The sequence below is a fragment of the Pan troglodytes genome, chromosome 6 (assembly GCF_028858775.2).
Source record: "Pan troglodytes isolate AG18354 chromosome 6, NHGRI_mPanTro3-v2.0_pri, whole genome shotgun sequence".
Taxonomy (NCBI): Eukaryota; Metazoa; Chordata; class Mammalia; order Primates; family Hominidae; genus Pan; species Pan troglodytes.
In genome coordinates this window covers 148,393,775-148,412,870 of record NC_072404.2, presented here as the reverse complement: position 1 = coordinate 148,412,870, position 19,096 = coordinate 148,393,775, and the positions used below count along the sequence as shown (strand labels likewise).

The 19,096-nt window shown below is 37.8% G+C and overlaps 2 protein-coding genes across 3 annotated transcripts in view; both read left to right on the top strand.

Annotated features, from left to right (window-relative positions):
* Nucleotides 1-19,096, top strand: part of CHCHD3 (coiled-coil-helix-coiled-coil-helix domain containing 3) — a 298,494-nt gene that overhangs the window by 45,425 nt on the left and 233,973 nt on the right. For both annotated transcript variants that reach the window (XM_001137124.6, XM_001136966.6), the window contains exon 3: nucleotides 16,089-16,170. In XM_001137124.6, coding sequence (XP_001137124.1) covers nucleotides 16,089-16,170 — 82 coding nt within the window. The remainder of the gene's footprint in view (nucleotides 1-16,088; nucleotides 16,171-19,096) is intronic.
* LOC736380 (elongation factor 1-gamma-like) lies at nucleotides 951-2,329 on the top strand. Its single transcript, XM_054655191.2, is given in 2 exon segments — nucleotides 951-1,804; nucleotides 1,807-2,329. Coding segments are annotated over 2 exon segments (1,311 nt in total). The 5' UTR covers nucleotides 951-978; the 3' UTR covers nucleotides 2,292-2,329.

The following is a 19,096-nucleotide window of genomic DNA, read 5'->3' as shown; positions in this document are numbered from 1 at the left end:
TTGACATTCTGAAGAATATATGGCTTTAAACAGTCTCTTGCAAACTATAGTACTGGCTCAATGAAATGTTATACAGCATCAGTCAGGATTTTTAAAATAAAATGCTGTTGGTTCTCCAATTGAAGAGTTTCATTCTGTTTATGTAATGATGTTCATGTTTGACCTGAAAATACCTCCTCATTCTACGGCATTTCATCTTCAAGAGAAACCTTATTAGTAATTTGTAGATTAGAAATAAAGTCACAGAGGGTAGTCAGGAGAACACAGGTCTCTGTAAACCTGACTCTTTTATTAAACATACTTTGCCATGAATACTTTTCATTGAGCTGTTTTTCTACCTATTTAAGATGAACCAGATATGACATATTTCTGTATTTTATTTCACAATCCTATGGTGTATACCCCCAACACCCACACAGTGGTTATAACTGTAAAATGAAAGTTTTGCATGTGTAACATGTCGTAACAGTCTTATTTCACTGCCTTGTTTGAAATGCATATAAATTTAAATGTGAACATTTTATACTATTCTTTTAAAGATTTTAAATATTATATATGTATAATGCTTTATTAGATTAATTTCTTCCTGTTAAATTCCCTATGAACTGTGTAACTTGAGATAAAAATGTTACAATCATTTAAAAGTGTTAAAACATGCAGTAAAATCTTACTCATTTGGATTCATTTAATTTACAATTTGTCAGAAAATTAGAGAAGAATTATGTTTACTTAACACTAACAGGATGGGAAAGGGGTCATGGGGTGAGAGTTGGGGAGGGTTTGGTAAGAAAATTCCCTTAGAGGAAATCTCAGTTGCCTAGCGAATTATTTTATGAAATCATCATGTGTGTTGGATGTTACTATTTATGGAGAATAAGTTGGTATTCTAATTACTAGTTTCATTAAAACAGTTCCCCTAAGGACCCCTACCTGATAACACTTTTAAGGCTGGATCCAGCCTTTCTTTGCGGAATCACCATGGCGGCTGGGACCCTGTACACGTATCCTGAAAACTGGAGGGCCTTCAAGGCTCTCATCGCTGCTCAGTACAGCGGGGCTCAGATCCGCGTGCTCTCCGCACCACCCCACTTCCATTTTGGCCAAACCAACCGCACCCCTGAATTTCTCCGCAAATTTCCTGCCGGCAAGGTCCCAGCATTTGAGGGTGGTGATGGATTCGGTGTGTTTGAGAGCAACGCCATTGCCTACTATGTGAGCAATGAGGAGCTGCGGGGAAGTACTCCAGAGGCAGCAGCCCAGGTGGTGCAGTGGGTGAGCTTTGCTGATTCCGATATAATGCCCCCAGCCAGTACCTGGGTGTTCCCCACCTTGGGCATCATGCACCACAACAAACAGGCCACTGAGAATGCAAAGGAGGAAGTGAGGCGAATTCTGGGGCTGCTGGATGCTTACTTGAAGACGAGGACTTTTCTGGTGGGCGAACGAGTGACATTGGCTGACATCACAGTTGTCTGCACCCTGTTGTGGCTCTATAAGCAGGTTCTAGAGCCTTCTTTCCGCCAGGCCTTTCCCAATACCAACCGCTGGTTCCTCACCTGCATGAACCAGCCCCAGTTCCGGGCTGTCTTGGGGGAAGTGAAACTGTGTGAGAAGATGGCCCAGTTTGATGCTAAAAAGTTTGCAGAGACCCAACCTAAAAAGGACACACCACGGAAAGAGAAGGGTTCACGGGAAGAGAAGCAGAAGCCCCAGGCTGAGCGGAAGGAGGAGAAAAAGGCGGCTGCCCCTGCTCCTGAGGAGGAGATGGATGAATGTGAGCAGGCGCTGGCTGCTGAGCCCAAGGCCAGGACCCCTTCGCTCACCTGCCCAAGAGTACCTTTGTGTTGGATGAATTTAAGCGCAAGTACTCCAATGAGGACACACTCTCTGTGGCACTGCCATATTTCTGGGAGCACTTTGATAAGGACGGCTGCTCCCTGTGGTACTCAGAGTATCGCTTCCCTGAAGAACTCACTCAGACCTTCATGAGCTGCAGTCTCATCACTGGAATGTTCCAGCGACTGGACAAGCTGAGGAAGAATGCCTTCGCCAGTGTCATCCTTTTTGGAACCAACAATAGCAGCTCCATTTCTGGAGTCTGGGTCTTCCGAGGCCAGGAGCTTGCCTTTCCGCTGAGTCCAGATTGGCAGGTGGACTACGAGTCATACACATGGCGGAAACTGGATCCTGGCAGCGAGGAGACCCAGACGTTGGTTCGAGAGTACTTTTCCTGGGAGGGGGCCTTCCAGCATGTGGGCAAAGCCTTCAATCAGGGCAAGATCTTCAAGTGAACATCTCTTGCCATCACCTAGCTGCCTGCACCTGCCCTTCAGGGAGATGGGGGTCATTAAAGGAAACTGAACATTGAAAAAAAAAAAAAAAAAAAGACTGGATCCAATTGCTGAAAGGACTTGAAAAGAATTATAGATGCATTTTTAAAAAAGTATCATATATGTTTAGATTTTACTCATTCTTGTTGCTTTCTTACCATTTATTCTAGATAGTTTAATATTATATGCTTTAGTGAAAGCTAACTTATTTTTGCTGTTTATAGAGAAATTATTTCTTATTGTACCCTCACTTCCTTAATTTCAAAGAGGAATCTGTGAATTATTATAAGTTAATTCAGGATGAGTAGCTTTAAATCCTTTTTCATTTTCCTTCATTATAAACATGATATGGCCTTATTGAACTGTTTGTTCAGTATTCATTCTGATATTGTCATATATAAAACATATAGTTTTAAATGGTCAAGCGCTATCGTGTGTAGATAATTTTGATGGGAAATGTGTCAGCTTGAAATAAATCGATGTTTGGGAAATTGTTCTCTTAAAGACGGTAATCTGAAAATGTGAATGCTAAATAATGAAAACATTTGTACAGTTTGGGGGTAGATGAGTTTTAATCTGTTTCTGGCGTCTGTACATTCTTGTGATATCATCACAGAGACCTGGAGTGTTTAGGTTGCATGTACCCACCTTTTCCATTTCTATTGAATTAGTAATGGAGCCCTCATCCCTCTAGGACATCAGGAGAGAAAAAAAAATAGACAATGTGATGATTAGCAGAGAGTAATTTTGATTACCCTAAGGAAAATTAAGATGATCTTTATAAGTGGACCGGGCAAAATGTGGTTTTGGTGAGTATGGAGCTAGAGAAAGCTAGTCATGTTTGGGCACCTTAAGGCAGAGATCATGTTGGGGGAAGATATTTTGGTGTCATCCAAATGTTTATCTGTTTGAAAAATCCATATAAATATTAGTAGATTATTTGTGACTATCTGTGGTCATACAAACCATAAAATAGCTAGATTTCCCACTTTTTTTCATTTATCAGGGTGAATATTTTAGCCCTGTCTAAAACAATGGTGCACAGTGGTGGGGCAATACTGTACCACTTTAGAAAGTGTTTGAGTAGTACCCCACTTGAGGAGTACGGCACCACTTCAGGCACTTTAGGAATTTGAGGGAAGCTGTGGTGTTTAGTGGCACGGGGAGGGATCTTCATGGCTAGCAGTGCCTGGGGGTAGTTTCCCATCTCCAAGAATTGTCCTGTGCCCTCCAACTTCTGAATGTCCCATCAGAGATTCATGGAGCTGAAAACCTATTTACCTGGCCGAGAACTTAGTTGTTTTATATATAAACAGAAAGTATGTTTTGCATGGTTTTAAAGTATACTGAATTTTCCAAGAGTGCAACTACTGTATAACAATAGCTTTTGCATTTGTGATGATTTAGCACACAAACTCAAGATTCAGACTGTTTTATTATGTCTGCTAGGGTAGTTATGTTTGAACGTTTACATAATGAGATGCCATTATTTTATTATAAATTAGCTTGTTTTATTTAAATATTACACTTAGGGCATTATATTGATTACTTTTCTTGGTCAGATTATAATCAGTTTCATTTCAGGATAGTGAAGGGAGCATTGCAAAATAGATTTGCTATAAAAAAGCAGAGTTGGGTCTGATAAGAATGAGAACCACTGGTCTGAATGGAGGCGCGTCTTTTTCATTGCTATTTTATGTAGTCCCAGGTATTCTGAAGGATTTACACCCTGAAACCTTACATAGCACATGGTGTAAATTACAAAAATGAAATGCTAGATAAGAAGGAATTCCATCACTTTTCTCTATATAGTACTGGTATTAAGGAGATCGTTAGGAATGTAATCATAATAAATGTTTTTTACTGTTCCTTTCAGGCTAACTTTACCACGAATAATTTATTTTACTTTTAGAAAAAAGGTTAAGTACATTCTTGAATTTAAGTTAAAGGCAGCACAATGCTTTGGTCTTGAAATCCTTGTGCACATTCTTGTGTTTTAAAGATGGTGAAATCAGCTGTGATGGACTAAGTTACAGAGTTTCCACAGTGCTTCACATAGAATTGTTTTTGTTTTATTAGAGATTATATGACTACTTATGAATACATTGAAATGATGTTTTCTAGCATTGAGTGGAGATTTGTTACTTTAGGTGAAGGGAAAGATAACGGCTATAGGTATTATAATCTGACTTCACAAACGAAGGTGATCTAATTATCACAATGTGAGTTAAATAAAAAACAAACTCAGGATATTGCACTATAGTTTAATGAAATATCTTATACCAATATGTCTTATGCTGCCTCACTGTTTTAATATATTTGAACTCTCATAAATAAAATATGAATTAAGCATGGGTGTAAAATCTGAATTGCTTTATTTAAAACTTCCCAGGAGAGGCCATTGTTCTGCAGTGGTTAGCTAGTGTCTTAAATAGGTCCTTTTTTGCATCCTCACCCTTAATGGGCTGTAAATGAAGCCACTGAAGCCCAGAGGTTTGACTATATGTGATTCTCTCACTATTTCTACTGTCTAGTAGTAGGCCAGTGTCTAAGAATAGGACTTTACTTTTCTTCCTTATAAAAAGACTGTAATTGGGTCATGAATTTTCTTTTCATTCAGAAGAAGAAAAGTCTTGAGGTTGGGGTTAGCTGAGTTCCCAGGGCTATAGAAAGTTAGGTGGATTAGAAGATAGATTTTATTTTCATACTTTTAAATCTTTTATTTTCCTTGTGCTTTGATTACACATGCAAAGGTTAAGTCTCGCTTAGAAAATAGTGTTGGTCAGAGTTTAAAGAATTAAATATCTTAGTTGAATTTAGGAAGGTTTATTAGTGTATAATGAATTTGGGGATTAAATAACAGTTATATTGCTAAAAAGTACACTCTACTTCATAACAATAAGAAGAGGGAAGATTGGGCTGGACGCAGTGGCATGCCTGTAATCCCAGCACTTTGGGAGGCTGAGGCGGGTGGATCACCTGAGGTCAGGAGTTCGAGACCAGTCTGACCAACATGGTGAAACCCTGTCTCTACTAAAAATACAAAAAAATTAGCCAGGCGTGGTGGTGGGCGCCTGTAATCCCAGCTACTAGGGAGGCTGAGACAGGAGAATCGCTTGAACCTGGGAGGCGGAGGTTGCAGTGAGCTGAGATCGCGCCACTGTACTCCAGCCTGGGCAACCAAGAGTGAAACTCCATCTCAATAAAAAGAAGAGGGAAGATTGATTTATGAACCTAAGTATTGGAGTGGTGTTTGACTTTCTGATACCAAAGCAAACTATTTAGGTAAGGATATTCGTCTTGGTTAAAGCTTTTTAGCACATGAAAAGGCTTGTCCACTCTTCTTTTACTGTTATGAAATATTCTTTTTATAAAAATGTGCTATGAGCCCCGCATCAGGATGGTAATTAGGAAAGTAGACTAGAATATAATATATATTAATTGGTTTGCGTTACTGTATATTAAACAAGCAGATCTTCCTGAGTAATTGTATGTTTTATTCTCTAAATTCCTTTTGAGAAACAACAACTACCATTCGTCAGTATAACTTAATTACAGATTATTGATTATGGCTGCCCTTCAAATATGTACAGAATCCACTATTTGTGAAAAACACCTTTTATTTATAATTCTTCCACTTCTTTCCTTCTTGTTTCATTTCTGAAACGTGTTGAAGGGAGGCCTGTAATTGCTGCCTTCCATTGTTCTCCTCCCACTGATTGGAGGCTTATGCTGTGTGATTTCCATGCACTCCATGGGATGATAGGTAATTGTAAGCCATGCTGCCAGATCTCCCTCCTGTGCCTGGAGTAGACATTAGTTCACTGAACCTGGACTTGGCCTCAGAGTCCTTCTCCATACAGCAACTCAGGCAGCTACTGCCAGTTGATCGGAATTGGCACATAAGATGAAATCTCTTTATCATTCCTACACTTGCTATCTTGGTTTATTTCTTCCTTTCCATTCCATTTCTTCTTTGCCCCTAATGATGTTCCTCTCTCACTCCCTTCCCTCATCTGATGAATTTTTAAGGCCTATCCCTTAGCCTTTTGCTTTTTTTTCTTTATATGTATTTTTGACGCATATATATATATATATATATATATATTTTTTTTTTTTTTTTTTCCGGTAGAATTCACTGAGCTCAAATCTGTAATAGCCATTCCCAAATCAGCATGTTGAGCCAAGTCTCAAATCAAATATCAGTTTCAGGTTCAAGTATCTAATTGCCTACAATTCCATGTGGTGATTCTACCATTACCTTCAATTGAATATGCCTTAACTCATTATCTTTCTTCTCCAAACAGCCTCTCCTTCTTTACTTAATTGACCATCATGGGTATTAATTTTCTGGCATGGGTGCACCTTTGACTTTTTCTTTCATTTCTCAGTCAGTCTCAGGTGATCATTTTTTCCCCATGAAAAATCTTGAATCTTAGACTGTATCTTCACAGCCAGTCTCCTACTTTAAGCCCTCCTCACCTTTTGCCAGCGGCTGTCAAACTTCAGTGTGCATCAGCATCACCTGGAGGCTTGATAACACACAGAAGGTTGGACCTCATCCCCAGGGTGTTGGATTCCTTAAGTCTGAGGTGGGGCTGAATAATTTGCATCTCTAACAAGTTCCCAGAAGAGGCTGCTACATTGAGGGAAAGGTGGGGTTACACTTTGAGAACCACTGGTTGCCTTATGCATTCCCTCCCAGTTTACCTGCAAATCTTTACCAGATTAAATTTCCCATCCTAACACTCTATTTCATTGTATTATTGTCATTTTTTCCCAACTGTCTGGGATGCCCTATTTCTTAATATTTCTTATCCAAAGTCCTTGGTAGTTTCCAAGACTCCCTGCAGTTTAGCCTAATTTACCCTTCTGTTTTTACAAACAAGTTTTGTTTGGTTTCCTTTTCATCTACCTGCTCAAGTTCCACATCCTTAACTATAGCTGACCTTGGTAAGTTTCCTTAATACTGAACCTCAATAGTACAATTTTACTGACTCAGACTGTAATCTCCTTAATGGTAGAGATCATCTTATATGTCTTCATCTCTCATGAAGCCTAGTGTAGGATTACATCAGTGTGGATGTACAAATTGATTGATTCACCTAATTTGGAATCAAACTTGATTCAGACTTGATTTGGAAAAAAACATTTAGAGAAAACAAAAATAACTTCATATCGTTGATCAGAGCACAGAAAACTGAGCTTCAGCATTGAAACTCAAACTTCATAGCCAGTGCATTAAAGTTGTAATGAATACCTGCTCTTCTCTCCTTTGTAAACAACACACTGTCATTAGCGACGGCTCCAGATTTTTTGTAAAGGAGATTCCAGGAGCAGAAGCTTAGTGGTTGTGGTGGCCACTACCTTTCATTTCCAGCTTGGTTCTCTATGCATTTCATGACTCCTGAAGAAACCTTTAAATTTGGCCACACAGGACCATTTGCGTGAAATGGAAAAGGGCTTGGGTGGTTTCTGTACTTCATTTAGTTTGGAGAGTTAACACTGTATTATAGTTTTATCTCCAGTGAACAAAATATAATCATTTTTGAAACAAAAAAATTAAGCTATGTATCAGAAAGCAATATCCAAAGGTAATTATTATTTTTTAATTTAAATTATAGATCTTATTTTCCTGGAGGCTGTGTGAGATCTTGCAACTATTATTCAGAATATTAAGACATGAAATACTAGATATATCTGATTCTCAATACGGGTTTTAGGAATTGTCTACTTAAGATGTCTAAACTGTAGAATATGAATTACGAGCTTATCTCTTGCTATACGGCTATAGCCCAGTATTGATGTTTTCTTTCCTACATGGAATGGAACATGGAGCTAGTTTCTATGGGTGCTTATTGTGAAGCAAACAATAAAATGAACATTATTTGCATAATATGCCATTCAGATGAGAAATTTACAAAGGTATATACATCCTGATGGAGTGATAATGCTACAAAATAAGCCATTAACTTGATGCTGTTGATGTTCAGGTTGCCAAACTCTTCCTAACACTGCCTTCTGGTACAGTATTTATGATTATGAATGTGCAGTGTGGAACTTTCATTCTACCATCTTCATTAACTTTAATGCATAAGTAGCCACAGTTACCCCTGCCAGGTAGTAGACAGATGGCATTTGTTTTGAAGGCACTCTTAAGATGCATTCTCCTTATAGGATGGTGAAGGTAACTGTCAGCTGAATATACCTATATTCTCTGTGTGCATGGTTTAAATCAGGTTTATTTGTCTGCCAACTAAATGGTGCCACAAATGGATAATAAACATGTTTATTTCTAACTCTTGAGATTTATCCTAGTCATCTTTTGGCTCTTCTTCCAATCAAACCCTGTAGCTTTTAGAAGATAAGGAGCAGGACAAGATTTATCCTGTAACCTATGCTGTTAGTCATTTAGCTCTAATATACTTGGTGTTGTATTTCATTGATTGCATGGATGCTTTGATTATTATTTTCTTAAACAATAATTGCTCTTCATTTTAATGAATTTATTGAAATTATAAGATTAATGAGTATTTCTATGGAGCTGAAAATTTAATTTGGTTATATCTTATGGTATAACTTTTTGCTCAACTATCTCAATCCTGGGAGAATCAGAGTCTTTATCTGAAATCTGCTGCTTATATTATGCAGGTACATATATTTATTTTGTTCTCTTGGAAGATCTTCATGGTTTCTCTTTAGTGTGTTTAAACTAGCACATGAAAATAATAGACTTTACAAAATTGGCCATGACCTATATCAGCAAATGGTGAAACCAGAAAGAAAAATACATTAAAGGAAAAATCCCAAAGGAACTGATATTTCTCTAAGAAGCAAGGTATAACTTTTATTAAGCAACTTAAAGAGATTGTTTAAGAAATACTGTAATTGGGGAGGGAATTATAGTGAAGGATTATGCAAAAAAAAAAAAAAAAAAAGAAGTAAAGGGGAATTACAAGTGGGAAAAGTTACAAAGGAAATTAGTATGTTCCTTGAGGTTCAGGGAATCTATGTATATTTCAGATCATGGTTGCATTTTCAGTCTTCTGTTTTTCATGGTTGATGAGTTCATCAAGTCCTTCCATCTTTTGGAGTCATTTCTATTCACCATTCAAGGATCTATCTAAAATGTATAATTATGTCTCCCCGTACCATTCCCTCCCTTCATATCTTTAGTTTAACCAGTTTCGGTAAACACAGGAATTTGAGCATCACCTGTCACATAGAAGACAGGTGATGTGTACTGAACTTATGTTACACTTTCTTTGAGGAATAAGAATTTCCTCACATTTCCTAAGAATACTCAGGATCAAGTATAAGTTTAGGAATCTTGGACTTTCTTATTTGATCCTGAACTCAAATTTATAGCCCAGAAATTTTGGTGGCTAAGTGGGTCAAAAGATTCCTAGGCAAACCTTAAAGAAGACCCTTGGACTAGCCAAAGCATTTGTTTAGAATATTGTTTAGTAAAGACAAACAAAAATTTGTTAGGAATCCAGAGCTGCTTTCAATCATCCAAGTATTTATTACTTTCAGTAATGGTTTCAAGTAAATGGTTTAGAGCCACACTTGCTAGAACTAAGCAATTGCAATGCTTGGCTTTTTCTGACATGTTTTATGATCAGTGTTTATATCTATAACTAATTGACAAAATGCCAGTGTTTGTGTTCTTTAAGATACATTCACCATTGAGAAAGAAATTAAAATGGTTTCTGAGAAGAATTTTAAAAAGTACAGACTATACAAGTATGGAAAGAAAACATTCTTTTGTCTTAACACATTTCTAAAAGGAGAGTATGTGTGTATATAAAAGCCATGGAACCATACTTACTGAACTTGAAATAGTTTTGCAAATTTCCATGGCAAATGGGATTTATATTGCTTGAACATTTTTTTGTTTTTACTCCTTTTCTCATTTCACAAACTTTGCCAGTTCCCAAAGATTTGCTTGGAAACTCACTGTGCTAATAGGCAAAGTTGGCCTTTCTTGTGCTTCTCTTAAACTAGCCCTTCCTGAAACACTGACCTTTTAGTTTAATAACAGTTTTATTTGAGAAAATGTTCAGATCCTGGGAGCTGAAAAGAGTGTTTTCAGAAAGGCCATTTTAAATAGTGGTCTCCAAATGCTGTATCTTTTTCCCTCATGCACTTTGGGTCAGACTTATCAGAAGAAATACAGTATTGCTTTATGTATTCTATTGATTTAAAAACAAATACCATGAAGCTTAGATGTGCTCAGAACCCATTACCTCACTGGCTTATTTTCCTGGCTGTGCTTTGATTTGCTATTTTAGATTTCAAACTCTTTATGCTAGGTCATGTTTTTATTTTCTGTTATTTTAACTTCTCATTTGTAGCTAAGGTAATTACTTTTTCAGTTGTGACCTTGGACTTGACCCAAAAGTAGTGATTTTTTTTTTTTTTTCCTTTTCTGGAAATAGGTAGGGCATTAGAAAGACAGCTGTGCTTTGGCTCCTTTATGGACCAAAAGTGATGTCAACCAGCTGGTCACTTGGACATGTCTTTTTCAGTGGCCATGGGAGTGTTCCTGTCCCTTTCATTGCTGTCGTTGTCCTCTTCCCACGTTTTTCTCTCCTCTCATGGCCTGCCTGGACGATGCCACCTGTAATCTGTATCTCTTTCTCACCTCACCCCACAGCAAGTGGCAGGGCTGACGATAGTAGGGAGAAGGGGGTAGAGAAGGAAACAGCAAGCCTCCAGTCTGCATTTTCTTCACCCCAAACCACTTCCTCTCCACATTCTCACCCGCATGGCTTCGTGCCTATCCACCCAGCTGGTCACCGTTTGATCACACTGGAATAAACAGTTCGCTGCTGATTTGAGCTTTTCCTCTGGTAGGAAGACATCCCTATGTCATAGGCATAAAGTGCACTATGAAGATATGACATTGTGCCAAGTGAAATAAGCCAGACACAGAAAGACAAATACTGTATGTTCTTACCTATATGTGGAATCTAAAAAAGTTGAGCTCTAGGAAGCAGAGTAAAAGAGTGATTACCAGGGGATGTGGGATGGGGAAATAGGGAGATGTTGATCAAAGAGTACAAGCTTTCAGTTATAAGATGGTGACTTTAGTTAATAATATTTTTTACTTGAAATTTCATAAGAGAACAAATTTTAAGTGTCCCCAGTGTTCCCCACCCTGATGGTAACTGTGTGGTGCTCGATATATTTGTGGTAATCATTACATGATTCATATCAAATCATCACATAGTTCACCTTGAATATATATGATTCTATTTGTCAATTATACCTTAATAAAGCTGGAAAAACCAAACTGCTTAATCTGTTTTCTGTTGCTTATAACAGAATACGTAAAACTGGATAATTTATAAGGAAAAGAAATTTGTTACTTAATGTTATGGAGGCTTTGAAGTCCAAGGTTGAAGGGCTGCATATGGTGTGGGTCTTCTTACTGGTGGGGACTCCTGTAGAATCCCTAGGTCATGCAGTATGCTAGTCCAGCTCTCTCTTCTTTTTCTTTTCTTTTTTTTTTTGAGATGGAGTCTTACTCTGTCGCCCAGGCCGGAGTGCAGTGATGTGATCTTGGCTCACTGCAACCTCCGCCTCCTGAGTTCAAGTGATTCTCCTGCCCCAGCCTCCTGAGTAGCTGGGATTACAGGTGTGCACCACCATGTCTGGCTAATTTTTGTATTTGTAGTAGAGACAGGGTTTCACCATGTTGGTCAGGCTGGTCTCAAACTCCTGACCTCATGATCTGCCCACCTCAGCCTCTCAGAGTGTTGGGATTATAGGCGTGAGCCACCGCACCTGGCCTTCTTCTTCTTTTTAAGGTACCAGTCCCACTATCATGATAAACCATTAATCCATGCATGGATTAACCCATTCATGAACCCTTATGTCCCAGTCTCACCTCTTAAGGGCCCCACCTCTCAATACTGCCACAGTGGGGATTAAGTTTCAATGTGAGTTTTGAAGGGGAGAAACATTGAAGCCATAAGCACAAACAGACAAAAAACCCAAGACAACAATAAGAAAGATGTGATACAATTTTATTGGTTTACTTAGAACACTGACCCCAGTGCATCATAGTTACTCCCTGAGGTTTTACAGAAGCCTAGTTTTAATTGAGTTAAATTAAATTGAATTTTGATTGAGAATCCTGTTGAATTTTGCCTGAGAAGTATCTTGCTGTTGTAACTTGAAGTAATCTAGGAGAGGCAGCATGATTTTACATATACCATTTGACTGTGAGTTGATACTAACTGGTATGATCAATCATACTAATTATGTTAAATATTTATTTCAGTTTTTGCTACAAATGGAGCTACTGGTTGTATGCAACTTGAAAAATTTTAGTGTCAGGTTGTTTTACTTTTTTATGAGAAGTAGATGAAAGTATGAAAATCATTACCTTGTGAAGTCTATAGTCTAGAATTTCATAGCTAACAGGTGTACCCATATGTCATATTTTTAGGTGGGGAAACTAAAATTCAGTTAGATTAACTGATTTATCCAAAATTTGGCTAGTTGAAAAGCAGACTATTTGGACTTTTTGTGGAGCTCTTACTGCCTGAAATTTCTCTGCTTTTATTTGCATCGTTTAAAAATCTTTCATACTTTCATAAAGAGCTCTAATACTTGCCTGAATGCAAACAGAATTCTGTTCTAGGGGTTTCCTAGGTTTTGTTTGACCCCTTCAAAGTAGAGGCTTATATTTTTCTCATGCTGTATAGACTATGAAGTAGGAGAGAGGCAAAACAGAAGCATAGTATACAGTTGGAAGGGTCCCTAAACACCCATTTGAGAAAAGGTTGTTCTCTTACTGCCCAGAGAGGTTAATACCTTTCCCAAAGTTCCCCTAGATTGTTGATGGCCATGGTGGGATTAGACATTAAATAGTTTTTCCTCTATTCCCTGATTCCCTGTACAGTGTTCTTTTTATTCTTTTCTTTCCCCTTCCTCTCCCCGCCTCCCTCCCTCCCTTCCTTCCTTCTCTTCATTTCTTTCTTTCTCCCTCTCTCTCTCTTTCTCTCTCTCACAACTTATTAAGTTACATTTAGCATATCATAATATTCATCCATTCAGAGTGTGCAGTTCAGTGGTTTATAGTATATTTATAGAGTTGTGCAACCATCACACAATCTAGTTTTAGAATATTTTCGTCTGGGCATGGTGGCTCATGCCTGTAATCCCAGCACTTTGGGTGGTCGAGGTGGACAGATCACCTGAGGTCAGGAGTTCGAGACCAGCCTGGCCAACATGGTGAAACCCCGTCTCTACCAAAAATAACACAAATTAGCTGGGCATGGTGGCGCATGCCTGTAATCCCAGCTACTCGGGAGGCTGAGGCAGGAGAATCACTTGAACCCAGGAGGCGGAGGTTGCAGTGAGCCAAGATCACGGCACTGCACTCCAACCTGGGCAACAGAGCAAGACTCAGTCTCAAAAAAAAAAAAAAGAATATTTTCAATATCTTAAAAAGAAATTCCATAATTCCATACCCATTAGCTGTCATTCTCTATTTTCTGCTTTCTCCTACTGCAGGGAACTACTAATCTACTTTCTGTGTCTATGGACTTTTCTATTCTGGACATTTCACATGAATGGATATAGCAGGTGACCTTTCATGTCTGACTTCTTTCACTTAGCATAGTGTTTTCAAGATTCATCATGTTGTAGCATGTATCAGTAGTTCATTACTTTTTATGGCTGAATAATATTATATCGAATGGATATACCACATTTTGTTTGTCCATTCATCAGTTGCTAGGCACTTAGGTTGTGTTTAGCTTTGGGATGTTGTGAATAATGTCACTGTAAATACTCATGTATGAGTTTTTGTACAGACATGTTTTCAAATTTTCTTGAGTATATATAGTACCTAAAATTAGAATTGCTGGGTTATATGGTAACTCTTTAGCATTTTGAGAAATTGCCAAACTGTTTTCCACAGTGGCTGAGCCATTTTGCATTCCCACAAGCAATGTGTGAGGATTCCAATTTCTTTACATCTTCACCAACACTTGTTATTGTTTGTCTTTTTTATTATGGTGGGTTTGAAATGGCATATCATTATGATTTTGATTTGCATTTTCCTAATGACTAATGCTGTTGAACAACTTTTTATGTACTTATTGGCTATTTATATATCTTCTTTGGAGAAATACCTATTTATAGCCTTTGCCCATTTTAATTGAGTTGTCTTTTTATTATTTGTCTATAAGAGTTCTTTATATATTGTATATCCTATATACGTGCATACTCTGGATATGAGTCCCTTGTCAGCTAATGACTTGCAGATATTTTCTCCCATTCTGAGGGCTTTTTAGCTTTTTGATGGTATCACTGGATGCTGCTGTTGCAGTCTGATAGTCCTCAGCTAAGGGAAGTCATCCTTCTGATCTTTCATGTATCTTCTTTGTTATTGCCTCATGCCAATGAAATATTTAAAAGGGCTTTTGCATATCCTATTGTAAATAATATTTTTGCATATGCTGTGGGACTAAGCATTTATAATGTCGAGGTTATCGAAAGAGACACTGCTGTCTAGTTTTCCATCTAATAGGCTCAACTATTTGAAATAAAACTTAGGTCCTGGCCAGGCGTGGTGGCTTACGCCTGTAATCCCAGCACTTTGGGAGGCCAAGGTGGGCGGATCATGAGGTCAGGAGATTGAGACCCTCCTGGCTAACATGATGAAACGCCATCTCTACTAAAAATACAAAAAATTAGCTAGGTGTGGTGGCACATGTCTGTAATCCCAGCTACTCGGGAGGCTGAGGCAGGAGAATTGCTTGAACCCAGGAGGCGGAGGTCACAGTGAGCTAAGATCGTGCCACTGCACTCCAGCCTGGGCAACAGAGCGAGACTCTGTCTCAACAAACAAACAAAGAAAAAAAAACCAAAAAAGACCTTAGGTTCTGTGGATATTCCTAGATCCTCCTAAGTGCTTCTGGTGCTTTCTTGTTCGTAATTTTGGGTAGTAGGTCTGTAGTGAAGAGGAGTTAGTCTTTGTTTATTTCTTGTGGAAGCCTCTTAAAGAAGTGTGTGAAATTTGTCCATTTTATTTACCATCATAGCTGTAAGAAACTTTACAAAACATACCATACACAGTCTTCTAATTGGAAAGACCAGATGTTTCAAATCCAGTCACCAGGTATTTAGAAGGCTCCAGCTGTGTTATCAGCACTCTTCTCTGTCTCTCTCCAGTTGCTGGCACTTGAATTTGAATGACATGTATTCCAAAAAATAGGGTTTCAAAATTTTCATAAATGACAAATGGCTTTTTTCATAAATAATGGAAAAGTGAATGTAACTATAAATGATTTGCTCTTTGTAGTACATGATTTTGTTAGGTGTTTAATTATTGAAATGAGAAGATTTTTTTTTTGTCATTTTCTTCTCCAAAGTCCCTTTCTTACAGCGTCTCCTCTCCTTACACACCGTTGTCAGACTTTAATGTTAGGACATCATCTTAAAGAATTGGTCCTTACTGACTCAGTCCCCACTGTACAGTAAGCAGTTCCTTGAGTTTGTTATAAATTTTGGCAGGAGTGGAAATCTAGGTCACTAGGGAACTCTTGATTAAATTACTCCTGAAGTGCACTAATTGGCCTTTTCCACAGTGCTTGAGAAGTTCCAAGGAGACGCTGGCCACTTGGCAGAACTTTGCCTGTTCAAATCTAGTCTCAGCCGGGCTTTCCTGAGTATTTTCTTGCTTTTATTTTTAAGAAGTCACCTATTTTATCTCCTTCTGCTCTTTATCGATTCTAGTTTCTGATGAAGAATTGAAAAGAAGAGTAGCTGAGGAGCTGGCATTGGAGCAAGCCAAGAAAGAATCTGAAGATCAGAAACGGTGAGTTTTGTGGTATCGGAGAGAGGTTTTGGTGGGTTTTGTCATATTTACCAGTATTTTTAGAGAAGAATGATTGTGATAAGTCTCATTATTTGTGTATGACTGAACTTCAGAATGTGCTGAACACATGAACTTGGCCGTTTTCGGTTTTAGATTGTGCCTCTTAGAGCCTTGGGTTACCTGCTTCCCAAAGCTGACTGTGAATTACCATTATATCTCTTGTATTGGTTGCTTGAATATTGAGCCGTGTTTTCTCAATATGTGAGAAGGAGTTTTTGAGTATTCTCCAGGAATTTCCCAGTCGATCAGCAAATGTATTCATGATTGAAAATTATATTGCCTGCTACAGGCACTAAAGTAAATATTTTGGCTCATGATGAATATCATGTGTGATACATAGTGCCTGGATTAACAAATAGCACTAATTATTATTCTGTTCACGTAAAAAAATTAGGATGTTACAGACATAAGTAAGGTTGGAAATAAAAATCCTGTTTCCATCCTCTGAAGTTAACCACTTTTTAACATTTTATTGCTCGAGATTTTTTCCTCTGCACACACTTCCATCTGATTGTTGCTATTATTAATACTACTAACGACAGCTAAAAGAATGTTCATTGGAGTGTTTTTGTAACAGTAGAAAGTTGGAAGCAATCCAAACCGACCATCCTGGAGGACTGGCTGAATTAATTATGGTACATGCCTGCAATGGAACACTAGACCATCAGTTATAGCCCTGTGTGCTGATTCAAAAAGATGTTGACGAGCTATCCACTGAAAAAAACACCATGAAAGGATTTTAAAAAAGCATTTTTTAAAAATACTACTTTTTGAAGTTTTAGAGTAGGTACTTATTCATAAAAAGATGGGAAAACATTTTAATCTAAGATAAAGTGCTTCCCATCTGTACTATTTCTGGAGTTTGCACATAGCTTAGAGAATTATGATTACATGATCATGTGAATGTCTTTTTACTGTGAGCACCAAACACATGCTTGCCACTGAGCAGGTGCTTAGTTTGTATTTGTTTTGTTTTGAACCGCCCAACTATTTTGCTTGAGAGATCTAGAGGTAAGGAACCTTTGAATTGGATTGTAGTCCTCACTGGCCATAGGACCTTCACCATATAATTTAACCTCTTTGAGCCTTAAGTATTTCATCTTTAAAATGAGGGTTGTGAAAAATTATTATTTAATATTTCTTTTGACAAACTAACTCCCAGTTTACACAAAATATACAGAACAGAATATGAATTTTTGATTAAGACTGCCATTTTCTTAGGAAATAGAGAAGGCTTATGACTTACAATTTAAAAAATCAAGATTTAATTAGTACTGCCAGAAAGGTCTCTGTATATTTCCACAGTTTCCCATGCAGTGCTTTATAATTATTTAATTGGGTTAGGTTGATAGACTATGTAATTAGATAGTGAAGTTTAAATATTCCAAAAAAATTCAGAATCAATTTTTAAAAAAAGAGAATCAATATGTTACGGTAGAATTTCTTGTCTTTGAAATTTTGTTATTTTTAATTGAGTTTTATTTTAATAGGGGTTTTTTGGTTAGATTCTCATATTCAGTTTGCTTATTATATTTCACATAGGATTTTTTTTTTGTTTTGTTTTGGTCTTCCCTTCTCTCCATATGGTGCAGGCTTTTTGTTAAAATAACTCACTGTGGGTTTTTTTTTTTTTTCTTCTTCTTCATTATTCAGCTTCCATTTGCTCTGCCTTGGCTCATGAAAGGGAAAGGGCAGATGAGATGAATAAAAGGTGCCAGTGAAAGCCAATTTCATATCTCAGGTGGAATGGGGTGGGCAGCCTAGCTGTAACCTGGACAAATGACTATTGATAAAGAATTTATTTTCTGTCACCTTTAAGGAGAGCAGAGGGTGGTACAGCCTTTGTATTATTTTTTCTTTTTTAAAAAAAGTTTTGTTTGAAGCCTCCTTCATGAAAACTTCAGCTGTCAAATCTTGGCAAAAAATGTGTGTTCATCTATATGATAGTTCTTAGGAGAATCAATAGCTATATTTTTCTTTCTTTTTTTCTACCAGAGAAGAAACTTCAGAAACAGCATTAAGAAAGTTTTGTGTGCAGTCTTTTAGCAGCAACTTTTTGGAGTCACAGAACATGTATACGTTATTGTATGTGTTGCCTGAATTGAATCGAGATTTATAGGCAGTTTTAGAAAATAGCTCCTCTTGCCTTTGTACTGTTACTCATATGGTATATACCCTGCGTGCCAAGTTTTCTCTTTTCCCTCCAAATGCACACAAACCTGTTGACCATTTCTCAAGCACTTCATATCTGGACATACGCATCTACGTACGTACGTTTTGAAGAAACTTGTTCGAGAAGGACTTTGGAATTAATTTCGATTGTGATATTTTTCTTTATAGAATATCTATTATCATTGTAACCCTTTTTAAATGGAAATTTTTTGTTTGTTTTTTGTTTTTTTTTGAGATGGAGTCTCGCTCTGTCACCTAGGCTGGAGTACAGTGGTGTGATCTCAGCTCACTGCAACCTCCACCTCTGGGGTTCAAGCAATTCTCCTGCCTCAGCCTCCCGAGTAGCTGGGATTACAGGCGCCCGCCACCATACCCGGCTAATTTTTTTGTATTTTTAGTAGAGACGGGGTTTCACCATATTGGCCAGACTGGTCTTGAACTTCTGACCTTGTGATCCACCTGCCTTAGCCTCCCAAAGTGCTGGGATTACAGGCATGAGCCACCGTGCCCGGCATTTAAATGGAAATTTTAAAGCTCCATGAAAAATATAGTATAGTGAATCCCCATACCCCATGACACAGTTTTAACAATTCTTGTTTCATCCACATATCTAGTCACTCTACATATGTGGTGAGTGGTGAGGAAAAGTAGTACAATTTTAAACAGGTTGGTGAATTTTATGGCAGGGAAATAT